The sequence below is a fragment of the Arvicola amphibius genome, chromosome X (genome assembly GCF_903992535.2).
Source record: "Arvicola amphibius chromosome X, mArvAmp1.2, whole genome shotgun sequence".
NCBI classification, from domain to species: Eukaryota; Metazoa; Chordata; class Mammalia; order Rodentia; family Cricetidae; genus Arvicola; species Arvicola amphibius.
The window spans coordinates 87955671-87970616 of record NC_052065.1 but is presented as its reverse complement, the minus strand read 5'-3'; the positions used below and the strand labels follow the sequence as shown (position 1 = coordinate 87970616).

The 14946-nt window shown below is 42.6% G+C and overlaps 1 protein-coding gene across 14 annotated transcripts in view; it reads right to left on the bottom strand.

Annotated features, from left to right (window-relative positions):
- Positions 1-280: 280 nt before the first annotated feature.
- Positions 281-14946, bottom strand: part of Plp1 (proteolipid protein 1) — a 103406-nt gene continuing 88740 nt past the window's right edge. For 13 of the 14 annotated variants that reach the window (XM_038317500.1, XM_038317503.1, XM_038317499.1 and 10 more), the window contains 6 exons: positions 6849-7035; positions 5975-6131; positions 4649-4817; positions 4115-4188; positions 3232-3297; positions 281-2347 (listed from right to left, as the gene is read on the bottom strand). In XM_038317500.1, the coding sequence (XP_038173428.1) occupies positions 2276-2347; positions 3232-3297; positions 4115-4188; positions 4649-4817; positions 5975-6131; positions 6849-7035 (725 nt within the window). In that variant the 3' untranslated portion in view covers positions 281-2275. Of the gene's footprint in view, positions 2348-3231; positions 3298-4114; positions 4189-4648; positions 4818-5974; positions 6132-6848; positions 7036-13759; positions 14009-14946 lie in introns of those variants that run through there. The other variant, XM_038317498.1, reaches the window with a different exon arrangement.

Here is a 14946-nt window from a genome sequence, read left to right as displayed (position 1 = left end):
GCATGGAGAGTTCCAGAACAGGAACAGATCATAGTGAAATCCTGTCTCAAAGAACAATATTCAAGTTCAGACAAGCATTTATTGGGTTTCTTTGGGCAAACTGTTTGCATCTATTTCTTAGTCTCTTTAGGTATAAAAAGAAGTAATGTATGCATCTATTACATTTTTCATAGAAGTAGTGCAAGAACAAACTACATGGCCTGAAAAATACACGAGCACCTTAGCTATAACTAAGTTCCTTGTTGGTGAGGTCAAACAGAACAATTCAAAGGACAACATGTTTGATTGAGAACATTCTTAATTTTATTTTCTTTAATTTTATAAAATACATTTTGTAAGATGAGTTTCTAAAAGTTTATTCTTTATGTTGTTAAGATCAAAATTCTATATCAGAATTGAAGGAAACACTTGCAGTTGATTAACTCTCTTTGTACGTGTGTGTGTGTGTACGCATGTGAGGTTTGTAGGGAACAGCTGGTTATGTTATTAAATCAAAACAAAAGACAGAGATTATTCCACTTTCCTTGATCTTGATTGGTTTCTCACAGATCCTTTCCCCTCTCCTTACTCTTGTATACCCTAGTTATCTTACATACTGGCCCGAGAACAAGTCTTCACTGTGTTCTTATCAAGTCCTTCAACATGGCAGAAACCACTGTGGGGAATAAGGATGACAGAGTCTGTAATAAAAGATCTATAATAACCTTTCCTTCAATGAAAATAGATGGGAGTTTTTTTTAATTTTAATCCCAAAGTTAACAAATAGCAGATACTTGAAATGTGGGCGTTCAGGTTTCAAGGTCTGTCTGTCCTCTCCATGTCTCCAGATCTCCATGGAAGCTTACCAAATGAACGGCTGACAGCTAGTATAATCTATTATGTGACCTATATATACCAAGAGACAATAACCTCTATGCTAAGCCTAATTCTCAAAATGCCAAGGTAACATTAGCAAGTAAAGTCATCCGTCATTTGTTAGAAAAGAAAATGCTGGACAGGTTATTCAAATTGAGACTCAAATTTACCAAGCCTATTTCTACAAATGCCATAATTCTTGTAGAAAATCCAAATAAATTCATGGGGACTAGACAATTTGAAATATTTTTGTGATGCTTACTGTCCAAGTTTCTTTTTTCAAAAAGAAATGCAATCGAAACTCATTCTCCAGATCTTTCTGATCTAACTCCCAACAAGAGCTAAAGAATTGGAAAAGGTGAAACATAAATCATTCTCAGACTAATCAAGATCTTCAAATCACTTGCTGTAGTGAATAGCTAAAACCCCAGGAAAAGAGCACCATTGTGAAGATATGCCAGAGGCCAGAGGACACAATTAACTGACAGAAAAAAAAGATATTCTATCCAAAGAGTTAACTATCTTGCATCTAGCCGAGAGCCATCTTAAGCCACACCTTTAGCCTCCACCAACTGCTGCTCTTTAGGTCACAGTCTTATTTCATGAAAGCTAGTTTCCTTCTATTCTCAGCTCCTTGGAAACCACGGGTTGTCATGGTAGCTGTTATCAAGGAGAAGGGAGTGAGCAGAGCCTGACAGCCCTGTTTCTCTTCCTAATGAGGTGTAAGGACAGACTTTGCCCCTTTGTCTACACCGTGCTCCCTGACACCTATGTAAGGTTGGCTGAGTTAGGGCTTACATAGTCCACTGCCTTTGGGGTCAGAGCTCTCTTTCTAAGGGTGAAAGATCCTTGCTTTGACCCCTGTCTCCCAGCTGCAGGAGGCAAATTGGGGCAAGTGCCATTGCTTTGCTAGCATTCTTTCCTTTACTTCTGTTGTCAATGGAGATAGGAAGATAAGAGTGGGTTCTTGGTTTTGGGCATCAAGGAAAATATATTTTGGCTCCTATTGATGGCAAGGAGATCAAGGGCATTCCTGCTCTCTCCCTGAGAATCTTTCTTTCTGCTTTGTTTTTCTCAATGGAAATGCCCTTTGTGAAGGAAGTACATCCTGGTCTTCAGGAGATGCTCCCAAATTAAATTAGAGCTTCCATTCCTCTGTGACTTGCAGCTGGAGAATCACCTTCTCAGGCACTCTCCACTTCTAGCAGGAACCAGCTGTGGAGCAAAATGACTAAAAGAGGTACATAAAAGGGAGAGTCCAGAGAGAGATTAATCACTGCAAGACTCTCCTTTCTTGTTATACTCATCAAGTAAGAAGAGGGCCAATCAGTGACAAAGGCAGAGTTAAGACAGGAGACACAACACTTGTAGGCTGTGTGGTTAGAGCCTCGCTATTAGACAGGGGAGTTTCTACAGGAGCTCAGAACTTGGTGCCTCGGCCCATGAGTTTAAGGACGGCGAAGTTGTAAGTGGCAGCAATCATGAAGGTGAGCTGCGGGGAACAGAAGAGAGAAGACGAGTGAGAGCAGAAAGAGGGAGTCTCCCTACTCAAAGCCTTTTGTGAACGAGGGAGAGTTGAAGTAAAATCACAACTAAATCAAAGGGAATGGTCTGAAAACAAAAGCCCCTAAAAATCACATCCTTGGCTTTTTCTACATATGTGAATAGAAGTCTTCTACTAGACACTTAAACAATAGCCCATTCCCAGATAACCTAACGTATTCCACAGCTCAGTTCTGCTAACCACTGACCTTTCCTTAAGGAACTTAGCTGGGCCTATACTGTCACATCAGCATGTCTGACTTGGAGTCATAGTGTTTGCTATCCACACACAGCTACTTCATGCAGCAGAGCCCTCCCGTGTTTTATGCATCAACTGATTTTATAAACTAGAAGTGAAATCCTCCAGGTACTGAGGAGGATTCTGGGAGATCCTCCTTGTATCTAACTGCTACCTCAGAGACTTGAGGTAAATCACCTTGCCCTTTAGTGCCTTAGCAATAAGCAGACTTCATTGGCATTGTAGTGACACTACCTGCAGGACCCGGGGCATAGGACCGCAGCAAGTCATAACAATTCTAACGTGAGGAGGTCCTTCCAGTTTCCCTGAGTAATTAAATCCACTAGCGACTACAGAAGATGTTTATACTATACAGGATCCCAGTGTACAGCAAATCCTGTTTAGAGATGGTTCCATACTCTGTAAGTGCCTGGACAACCCGTGGTATAAATATGGAGCCCCATACTTTGCTGTCCCTTCTCAGAGCTTCCCTCCAATTTCAAAGTTGGAAGGAGTATCTCTTCTAGCCTCAGCCTAATAGCACTCAAGCTATCCCTGGACCACTTATTTTCTAATATTATTTTAAAACAACTTACCAGGGAAACTAGTGTGGCTGCAGCACCCACAAATGCAGCAATAAACAGGTGGAAGGTCATTTGGAACTGCAGGAAAATGTGTGTGAGAGAATTATTTCTTCTAACAGAAAATAAAAGCATGATCCACTATAATAGTGAATGAAGTCTTCTGGACAGGTTGACATCTTGCCTGTATGTTAATTTTGTGTCTCTAAGTTTTCACTTCCCTAAGCGTCAACCTCCCATTTGCCACTGTCTATCAGTGCATCTCACACCTGCAGTATCCCAAAGACTCAGAAACGAGATTAATGATCCCACATAACTAACGCATTTCCTACAGTTGTGCCCAGGATCCCACATTCTACAGTCAGTACTTCCTTTTCAAAGATGTTGTTTTTCTGACTCCCTCCCCAGGATTTGCTCTCATTCCCTTGCCTCCATGGCATATATCTGTTCTCGATGGAACATTTTCTTTTCTTCAATTGTACTGGTTTCACCTCTCAATGGAGATTAAGGAGTTCCACGTTGAAAGTATTTTATAGAGCCCATGTGTGTCTTTGTGCACGGCCCATTCTCTTGTTAACTTTTTAACCAAAACGAAGACTTTCATCTGGGAAATTTTACTAAAGCTATATATTTTTCTTTTAATGAGGGGAGTTTGGGAAAGTAAGATTTCTAATGCAGTTCTGGGGAAAACAGGTACTTTTACTTTTAATCAGTATGCTCACTGACTCAGGCATACTTAGCCATTATTTTGTAGAAGGGAAATCCGCTTATTCAAAGTTCAACAAGGAGCTATTATAATCCTTGAAATTGAAGGTCACGAGGAGAAACTTCTGCTATAGGCCGGAAGTTCTGCGTTAATAGCCAATCTATTTCAAAATAACCCTGATCATTCACTTACCTCAGCTGTTTTGCAGATGGACAGAAGGTTGGAGCCACAAACCTTGCCAGGGAAAGCATTCCATGGGAGAACACCTAAGGTGCAAAGATGAACCAGAGTGAACTTCACAGGGCTAGAGGCCGTGTGGAGGCCTGTTCCAGAGCCTCTCTCACTTCTCTATCCTGGCAGTAAGCCTGAGATCAACAGTAAGTGTGGTCCTGTTCTCTAAAATTCACATAAAGGCAAAGGTGGTATTGAATAATGGTGAAATCTTATAGGACTGGAATGTGCTACTTTGGGGGCTGGTAGCAGCAGTCAATCAGAGAAAAGGAGTAAGGACAGCCAAGAAACAAACAAACAAATGAACACTGCCAAAGTTCCCTTTCTGGGGTTGGGGAACCTCAGTTTCAGTGGAAAGAGATTAATAAACTAAGATGCATTTATTTATCACCTCACGAGATTTCCAGAATCACCATCCTCCTCACCTAAGCACAAAACAAGTGCATGCTGCTTCTATAGATGCCAGGGTACCTAAAGCTCCCCCATCCAACTCACCGTACATTCTGGCATCAGCGCAGAGAGTGCCTATACTGGCAGAGGTCTTGCTAGGGAAGGCAATAGACTGGCAGGTGGTCCAGGTGTTGAAGTAAATGTACACAGGCACAGCAGAGCAGGCAAACACCAGGAGCCACACAACAGTCAGGGCATAGGTGATGCCCACAAACTAAAACAATTGACATAGGGTAGTTAAAAATCAGCACCAGCTTGCAGATCCTGAAACACCAACTGGGAGATCCTGGAGTGGCATGTGCCAATAAAGTCAGATTCCAGGAATCCCCCTCAAATGAAATTAGTGAGCAGGGCAGTTTTGCCAAGTGTCATTGGCAGGGTCTCTTAGAGAACTGGCCCTGAGTGTGATGATGGGTAGGGGGAGTGGGTGGGAGTTGGAGTGAGGCGGATCCCTGGGTTAGAGGGGCTTCAAGGAATTTGGAGGGCAGAGAAGGTGCAAAGAAGTAAAAATAAAAAAAGTCCTGAAAGAAAGTTGTGCCATTTTGTGCCTTAGGCTGAGCTTACAAGACGTTCTTTGCCACAAGAGTTTTGTTCCCTAGTCACGGAACAATGCCAATGGGAGATTTAAATTTCAGAGCTAAAACCATTCTAAGCTAGCTGCTGGTCACAAAAGGTCATCAGCATACCACACACATGTTCAGACCCCAAAAGATCTTTAACTCTTGAAAAAAACAAGGCATGTCTTTCTAAAACATGGCTAGGCCAAAAGTAAGTGTGAAATATCCTGATTGAGCCTAACCCTCTCTGGGACCCTCAATACTAGAGGATCCCAGAATATTGTGACTTGAAGTCAATTCTTTCATTTCTATGGTCCACCCTCCATTTCAGGTTACGTGTCTAAGTCTCAATTCCATGTCTAGCATTTTAGATTCTTATATATCCGGTCCACTCTTGTAGTCCCTGCTAGGAACAAAATAAAGGGATACCAACAGATTGGTTAGAAATGGTCTTATTGTATAAAGCATCCTACAAAATTCATGCTTTTCATTTTGAGATAAAATTTTCTAGGGAACCTTTGAAAGGTGAGGCTAAGCCGGCCAGGCACCACGTTCTTCCTGACCATATCGTTCGGCTGTAGCCGTCTCTTCCTCACTCAAAAGCCAGGCCTCTGAAGAGGACCCAACCTTGGGTGGGGATGAGGCCACAGACTCACGCCCAATTGTCTCCCGCCCCTTGTTATTGCCACAAAATCCTGAGGATGATCACCTTGTCGGGATGTCCTAGCCATTTTCCCAAACAATGACACACCCGCTCCAAAGAATGAGCTTGATGTTGGCCTCTGGAACCCCTCCCCTTCTGGCCCCCTGTTACCGTTGCGCTCAGGCCCTTGCCGCAGATGGTGGTCTTGTAGTCGCCAAAGATCTGCCTGACTGCGCCGGTGGTGTAGAAGCCCTCAGCCAGCAGGAGGGCCCCATAAAGGAAGAAGAAAGAGGCAGTTCCATAGATGACATACTGGAAAGCATGAATCCTGCATTGACAGACAGAAAAGGCCAGACAACCGTATTCAGAGGGCACAGGTCTTCTTGTCAGTTAGTAAGGTACATGCCTAGGTAGCTAGATATTTTTCAGAGGACCCACTAGGTTTCACCTGTGTTCCTTCACCTTTTCCTCACTGAAGTAAATGAAGCCAGACAGAGAGTAGGTGGGCAAAAGCACGCACTTCTCTTTCCCTTCTATTCCTTGTTAGCCTGCACCCTAGAGGATCAAGTTTGACCCTTCTCGCCTGACCCTTCACAAGTGCTACTCCAAAGGAGAGATAAGCTAGACGGGCAGGGAGATGCATGAAGAACTCTAGGAGTAGGGAAGACATCACTAAGCCTGAGTACATGAAACAGTGTCAGACCAAGACCAGGGCTCCACTCTGCCCCATCACTGGACCTCCAACTGCCATTGTGGAGATGATTCCAGCAACACTAAACATACTAAACATCCACTAAACTGGACCCTGTGTGAGCAAACACAGAGGAGCGAGAAGAGGAAGGCCTCTTTTCTGAACCTGACATTGTCCCCTCACTACAAGCTTCCAACATGGTGCGGGAGAATCTGTATGCAGAGGGTTGGTCAGGAATTCCAGCTGGCTCCACACTGGTGCCCTCCTAGTTACTAAGATGCTGATGAGTTTGGTACCTCCAAGACAGGGTGAAGGAAAGAAAAGACATGGGTCTGGGAGTGGGAAGGTACTTACACATTAATGAGATACTCATAGTCCTGGTAGTTTTTGGAGAAATAGGTCTCAATTAGCTTCTCTGTACCAGTGAGAGCTTCATGTCCACATCCACAGAACAGTGCCACTCCAAAGAAACACAATCCAGTGGCCACCAGGGAAGCAAAGGGGGCCCCCACCAGACATCTTGCACAGCACTCTAACAAGCCTAGGGAAGGAGAGCAGGAGTCAGGTATGCATAACAGGTAACTCATACACTCACACCCACCCCTGGGCCGAGCAGCCCATGCTGGCAAGCACAAGAGTGGTTATCTGGGGAGTTATAAAGGCGAACCTGCAGGTTTTAGCTTTTGGAATGTGAGATTGACCCAGAATCATTATTTGGTCTCATTCTTAAAAATGAACCCTTACCTTCAGAACACAGACTGTATGGGTTTTTAAAGGGAATAAAATAATTCAAGTAACAATCCAGGGAGGAGATAAGAGCAACCTCTTTTCTTTCTTTTGGAGTCCGTTGACTTAGCTTCATTAGTCACCAACTATGGAATAAATGTGCGCAGCACTGTCCATGGGATATGAAAACAGAAAAGCTACAAACTCTGCCAGCTTGGAATCCCCACTTTACTGAAGAAAAATGAATGAAGTGTAATATTTTCCATCAACAATTGCAGGAAACCAAGTAAATGGTTCCCAAGAGTAAATATATCTAGAATTTGAGAAGAAAGAGTGCCAACCATAGATGTCAGTATTTTCAGACACAATTTGAACCGCAAGAGCATTCCAGGTGGAAGGCAGGATGGAAACTGCATGTTTCTGGATATTCCCACACATGGATATTCCCACACATGGATATTCCCACACATGTATATTCCCACACATGTATATTCCCACACATGGATATTTGTTGCGAGGAATGCCAAGTTCTTAGTCTAGATAGAAGGGAATAACCCAGAGAAGAAACCGGCACAGGACAGGGAAGGGTGCTTTTGCACACAATAATAATAAAAATAATAATAACAATAAGATTGCAGACAGGGCTGGAAAGATGGCTTGGCGGTTAAGAGTGCTCGATGCTCTTCTACAGAATCCATGTCAGACAGCTCACAACTGCCTGTAAATTCAGTTTTGGAGTATTTAATAACCTATTCTACAAAAATATATTTTAATAAAGGCTTGATTATTTTTCAATGCTTTGCCTGTTTGCTCCACACCACCAAAGCTTGTCCAGTTTGTGTACCCTCCAGATCACACTGAGATTCTGTTGGTAAGGCCACAAAGAGACTTTCTGTAATGGCCACAGAAGCTTCCTGGTATGGAACTTGGGCGACAGAAACACAGGTGCCTTAAAGTACTAAGAATACCTGAGATCCCAGACCAGGTACCTCTCAAGCCCTTGCCCGTGCTGCTGAGAAACAAGAAAGGTACATAAAGTAGTCACAGACTCTGGAAGCAGCTATGTTCTGAGTTCTGGTGTTATGTGAAATAAAACTGACCAAATGCCAAGCAGATGGCTGACTAGACAGAGAGACGTGTGGTTCCCTCTGGCCTCTTGACCAGATCTGCAAGAGGTAGAAAGATGAAAATGTTAAGGTCTTTAATTGATAGTGTATGTAGACATAGTATAAATTCAATATTTGCATATGTATATGATATATAAAATATATATACACACATATATTTAATAATGTGTGCATATACATACATACATATATAGGTCAATTGACTTTTATGCATCTATTTCTATATTAAGTGTGCATACAGATCATCAGGACATGTGTCTGAGGAAGTACTAGTCTGTGATAAGTATGTTGTAACTTCTTACCTCATTATAGAATGAAAATAATTTTTTAAAGTTTGAACTTTTATATTCATGTATTTCTCCACACCAAGTTCAATTATCTACAGTAGGGTACCAGGGGAAATAGAAGTTCATTGCCTGGTTCCCTTAATATGAGCTCAGTTTTTTATTAAAAATACTTTAAAATGCTGTGATTTCCACAGCTAAGTTGAATAATGTCAACAGATGTTGAAAGATCAAATTACGTGTATCACGGAAAAGTTGGGATGGAGGCATTTGTCTCTTTTATCAGAACCACAGAATAAGTGAGCCCTACTACCCACCATTCACTGAAAAGACAGCCTATCCTGGACTTCAGACAGTGTCTTCTTTGAAGATCCTTGCACCTTACTTTAGAGATAAGGCTCAGAAGCCCAAGCCAAAATATGTAGCTGAACTGGGTTCCTTTTGCTTTCTCCAATCTCAAGCACTCCATGAGAGACAATCAATTGGTTTGTAGCTCTGCCGCTGTGAGGAGATGCTGAGTTTACTCAACGTGAACTTTGCAAGAGAGGATGTGCACTACTGGCTTATGATATGTGTGCACGTGCACACTTGCACAGGTGTGTACAATGCATGCGTGAGTATGCCAAAGAAAAGCAAAACAGCTGAAACCAATCACTGTCTTGGGGGAGACATTCCAGAAATTGAATCTTCTTTTTATCATTAGGTTAAGATACTACATGTATCCAGTAAGTTAAGAAAAGCACTTGGAAGTAAACAGCCCCAACATTTTCATTCTCTGCCCTCTGAACTCCTCTCCACCCTCAGACTCTTAGACTCTTCTAGTAAAGAAGGTCTCTAAAGCCTGAGGTGGGGGAGGGGAGGTCAGTGACCCTACTGTTCCCTCTCTCTCCAGCAAAGGGTCAAGCCTTGGACACAGCCCTCCATAACTTCCCTAAACAAAGAAGCCTTGTTTTCTCCTGAGATCTCAGGAGCCTCATTGGTATTCTGCAAGGCCCTGCATGCCTGGGGGTGGGGAGGGGGGTCAGATCCAGTAAACAATGGCAGGACTGTTTATTTAGCCCAGGGTAAGGAGAGCTATCTACCCTGGCAAGTGGTCATCCTGTGCCCATTCACTCACCCCAGCTTTTTCACCAGGGCACGGCCTAATGGTGAGGCAGGTATGATCAGGAACACAAGCTCTTGCCAGGCAAACAGAGAAATATACTCAATGCTTTAGCCGATGCCAATCTCTATCCTCTACACTAGGATGGTTTTCCCCTCTTATCATCAAGTGATGAAACAAAGAATGATTTCTCATCCTGGGCATATGATTATTTGGTGGTCATCAAAATAACCAGAAAATGTCACATTCCGTGTTTTTACTGGATGAGAAAACTTTGGGAGCTACTCGAAATCACCAGCTGATACTTTATCTTTTTACACCCATTTTTCTTTATTTTCTTAGATCTCAGATAATAATGTAACACCCCCTTTCTGCTGTACTGATGTTCAAAGCAGGAAACAAGGACACAGACTTTAGCAAAGTCTCTCTCTAATGTGGAATGCAACACAAATGCCCTGAGATAGATGTACTGCTGTTAGGTTATAAAATAGTTCAACAACATCAAAACAAGCACCACATGTTAAAAGTCCTCAAAAATTCAGATGAAATATTTGTTCTAAGGGCATTCAAGTTTAGCGGAAGTGAAGAATCTCAGCTAATCTGCCCAAGCAAAAGTCAAAATTTGAATTCCAACAGGAAAAAACTCAGAACATATAAGAGACTGTCTTTTCATCAAAGCAGTAGCTGCCAGTCAAAGCATTCTCAATAAAAGTCCACTGGGTTCATTTTGATTTTTCACAATCCAAGAAATGAACTTGGGAACATGTGAGCAACAGCCTAAAACCATAAGCTCTCTGTTTCAGAACACCTCAGGGTCAAGAGGGTTTTGAATGTTAAAAGGCATCCTATCATTTCCCAGCTAAGTATAAATTGTGATGTAGTGGAGTCAGTATAAAAGAATTACATAATACAACTGCTACTCAATGAGATTTAAATGTCTCATTTTGATGACTGATCACAGAGAAAATTAATGATGCTTTCTTTTCCTTTGTGTTGGGGCAGCTTGAGAACACTAATATTAAATGCATTACTAGTAACACAGATGCTTCAAGAAATAGAAAGAAACTAAGAACACAAGTCCCTTTTCTCAGAAAGCTTCCACTCTTGTTTGGGAGATCAAATTAATTTCTTAAATGAAAACCAAAGCTACCTATTATCTAGTGTTAAAATGGATGTAACCAAATCCTGTGGAAAAAATATAAGTAAAGACATTAGTTAATAATGGGTTATATTCATCTCCAAATCCTCCAAACAAGCCAGCATGAGCAATCTATTAAGAACGTCCCTTCTCATCAGCGTTCTCTGTCAGAGATCAACAGTACCATTGTGACTCTCAGATTAAGGCCCATCCCAGTGACTGTCCTGATTCTGATTCTTTAAGTAGGAGCCAAGTGCTCTAAAGCACTCCCTCCTTTCCCGTGCCCCGGGGCACACCTCAAGGACCAGCTCCATGATGGAAATTCATTGTGAATCTGGGAACTCATCAAAGGGAGGAGAGGAAGGGCTTTCATAGAAAGGAATGGTAGAAAGAGACCAATTGTAGCCCGCACAATTCCCAGCTTGTCTCTTGAATCCAGCTGACAAAGGGAGAGATAGAAGAACCCTGTACAATAGAGCTTAAACAACAGGCAAGCTCTTTGAGTGAGAAACTGGTCCCATCTCCCTAAGTCTCTAATCTGCACTGCAGTTTTCCCCTCCTCCCAGAATCCACCCCTTAACCTCAACCCACAAACAGAGGTTTCCTTGATCAGCGCCTATAGCCATTAACATGGCCAAGATGCTAGAACAGCTGTGACTGGTACTAGGAATAGATGGCGATCAGTGGGTAGGGTTCTAGAAGTAAAACAACAATTTATTAGGAGGCGACAGAGACAAAGACTTTTGCTTCTGGTCTCATCTTGTTAGGACAAAGCCTTGCTTATGACTTTGTCTTTCCTGCATGATATTAGCATTTATACCATAGTCAAAAGCTCAATAAGCACTGGGACATGAGATCACAAGCCTGCTTGATAGTCAAGTCATATAGACAAAGTTAAATAAAAAAAAGAACTCCAACCTCCTTATCGGACAGGTATTATTATCATTGCTGCTTCTACTAGTGGTAACTTCTACTACCACCACCAGGAACCGCATCTGGTCCGCCTTACTTCGAATGTTCTTTTTCAGAAACAGACCAACACACACACACACACACACACACACACACACACACACACACACACACACACACACACAGAGTCTCTACCTTGTCCATGTGGGGAAATGAAGAACGATCTGTCACTAGAGACAAAGGTAGCCATACCGTATGCTACTAGATCACCCTCTTTCCTTTGTTAAAGTGTGAAGTTGACCTGCAGAACCTCACCCTCTTCTTTGGGATGCCGTTGGCTCTTTTTCAAAGCTTTGTACAGCAAAGAGTTCTGAGGTCATTGAGAGATCACGCTTAAGTATTTGGCAAAGGCTAAAGAAGGACTCGCTGAACCTTTGATGTAACTTTGACATTGGGTAGCGTCTGTGAATGGGAAAAGATGAGAAAACTCTGTTCACTGACCATGGCGTATGACCTTTCCTTACCAGCTTACAGCCCTGACATGATCTTTTTAAGACTAAAGAACTGTAACCAAGGGATGATTTTCAAAGCTATACAATCTCTCTCTCTCTCTCTCTCTCTCTCTCTCTCTCTCTCTCTCTCTCTCTCTCTCTCTCTCTCTCTCTCTCACACACACACACACACCCCAAAGGACAGGGAAAAATACGTCACTGGTTTAGGTGGGACCTGAAGATATTTCTACCCCCCTCCCTAGGTTAAAGATGTTACTACTGAGAGCTCCGAGAGAACACTATTGTCAGGATGTGAACTAGATTTCTTGGTGTCCTGGCTGAGGGCCAAGGTGAAGCCCCTCAAAGCAGGGCAATGGCTTAATCTCTGTAGCTTTTCAAGAGCTCCTGGCTAGGCAGAGCCAGATAAGAAGCGGTGTGGTGAAGGCTACGCTTTACCATTTCAGTGTCTCTAGGAGGAGTCGAAATCTGCGGGCATTCTGTGGTGCCTTCATGGGATTCAGATAGTCTTCAAGTACCTGGCAGCACTCAGCCTCTGCTCTGCCTCCTCCACTCTTGGAGGGAAGCATTGCAGTCTGGTTGCCAGGGTAACAGGCACTGTTCTCAGATGACAGCAAGCTTGAGGAAGTGGATGTTTTGCTGCTCAGTGATGGCATTGTTACTGAGCAGAAAATATTCACTATGGCTCTTTGGCTCTTTCTCAGTTCCACTGTTATTCCAAAGACTCATCTGAAGCATCTCCCTGCCAAGTCTGAACAAAGTTTTAATAAGCCGTTACAATGTCTGTAAACCTTTTGCTCAGACCACTCAATTCAGTCCTCTTCATTTCCAATCCTAAGAAATTTTGTGGTTGAGGTAATAAGCTGCCTGTTTCTGGTGGTGATTAAGCAGAGACTTATATATGTTTAATTTATTGTCAAAGAAATAAATTCTGCATTGAGGGCTGGCTCACATAACTTTCTGAATGACAGTCTCCCTATGTTGTCTAGCTGGCCATTTCTAGTGATCCTACTGCCTCAGCTTCCTAGGGTGTTATAGGCATGGCTTCACCTCAGATAAGTTCCAGTGTTCCTTTCAATTCCAGATTCTATGATTTGACTTGTCTACTGTTAATAGTTAAACAGCAGTGCGCTCCACATCCAAAGCAATAGCACGTCACTGTCTTGTCAGATATGGTTGAATAGTCACACTGTCTCAGATACTGTGTTACTGAGTGACTGTGGAGGCGATTGCTCCCCCATCATGTATCCCTAGTACATGTACTATTTACCTAAATATACATCCTTAGTGGCACCTTGTGTGTGTGCGCGCGCACATGCTGACCTTCCTCTAGAGGAAATCATCTGGCCTATGTCATTTTCTTTCTTCTTGTCTTTTCTTCAAGGCTTTACCTCCCAAGTAAGTAAAATTCAACTTGCACTACCTCTCTATTTGGAGGGAACAACTTACTCAATCAGCTGCACTTACAACAGATAGGGTTCCCGGTCCAGAGCAGAAACTGACTTCTTCCCACCATTCTTCTCCGCTTGCTGCATTCAAGTGATCAAATGGTTCTTATACAAACATACAGGGTGTGCACAAAGAAAGCCCAACAACCTTGGAAAGAGGAAGCACCAGCCTAGATACGCATTGTTCCATAAGAGGTGGTGCATGAGAATTTATAATGGATTTAGAACTTGTCTACATCGACAGGACTGCCATAGCATTATTATTCCATCTTCCACCCTGAAAGCAGACAAAACAGTTACTGTTGCCCCTGTCTTCCAGATGATGAAGTGGTGATTCATGGTGACATGCCCAATTTTGTGGAGTTCATTAGAGACTGAGCTATTTCGACTTCTAGTCTAGTATGCCACCCTCTTAACTATTCTACCAACATATACACTTCTAATAGCTCCCTCAGTGACTTAAGATGGGAAAAAGCCAAGGTTAACAACAGTTCAGTCTAACTGAAAAACTACTTCTGTGGATCCTATCAATTTACTGGCTACTATGTCGCATGGTGACTACACCGGGCAATTGAACCTCTTTTCATTCAGGATGTGTTCAAGATGCTACTTCTATCTTTCCCAAACATGAGCAAAATGTACATTATCTGCAGCATCTTGCCTAGGCAAAGATCTTTATGTTGCACACACCTTTCTCTGAATAGACACTGCTGGACACCAGAACTTCACAGCTTCCATACTTATGGAACATAGAAAAGCCCTCCGGTCTCAGTCAACAAGAGCCCTGAGACAGAAACCTTCTTGATACAGCATGGATTCAGGCTAGGTCCATGATACTTACTAGAAATGTCGAGCTGCATGGAAACACACACACACACACACACACACACACACGCACACGCACACGCACACGCACACGCACAGGCACACGCACATATACACATACAATCCCTACCTATTCCTGACAGATATAGATTAGATATAGATAATAGATAATCCATATATATTCACAATGGTAAAACTATTGTGAACTGTATTTTCATTTTTTGAACCTGGAATGCCCACCATAGGCACTGCCATGCCTGAGTTCAATTTTCCCTATTCCTCCGTCCTATTGATGCCAAACAGGCTCTGAAGTTTGTATAGCAGAAGTGCGTAGTTGATACATCTGAGGATTAGTCAATATTCAAGTTGCCTCCAGTGGAA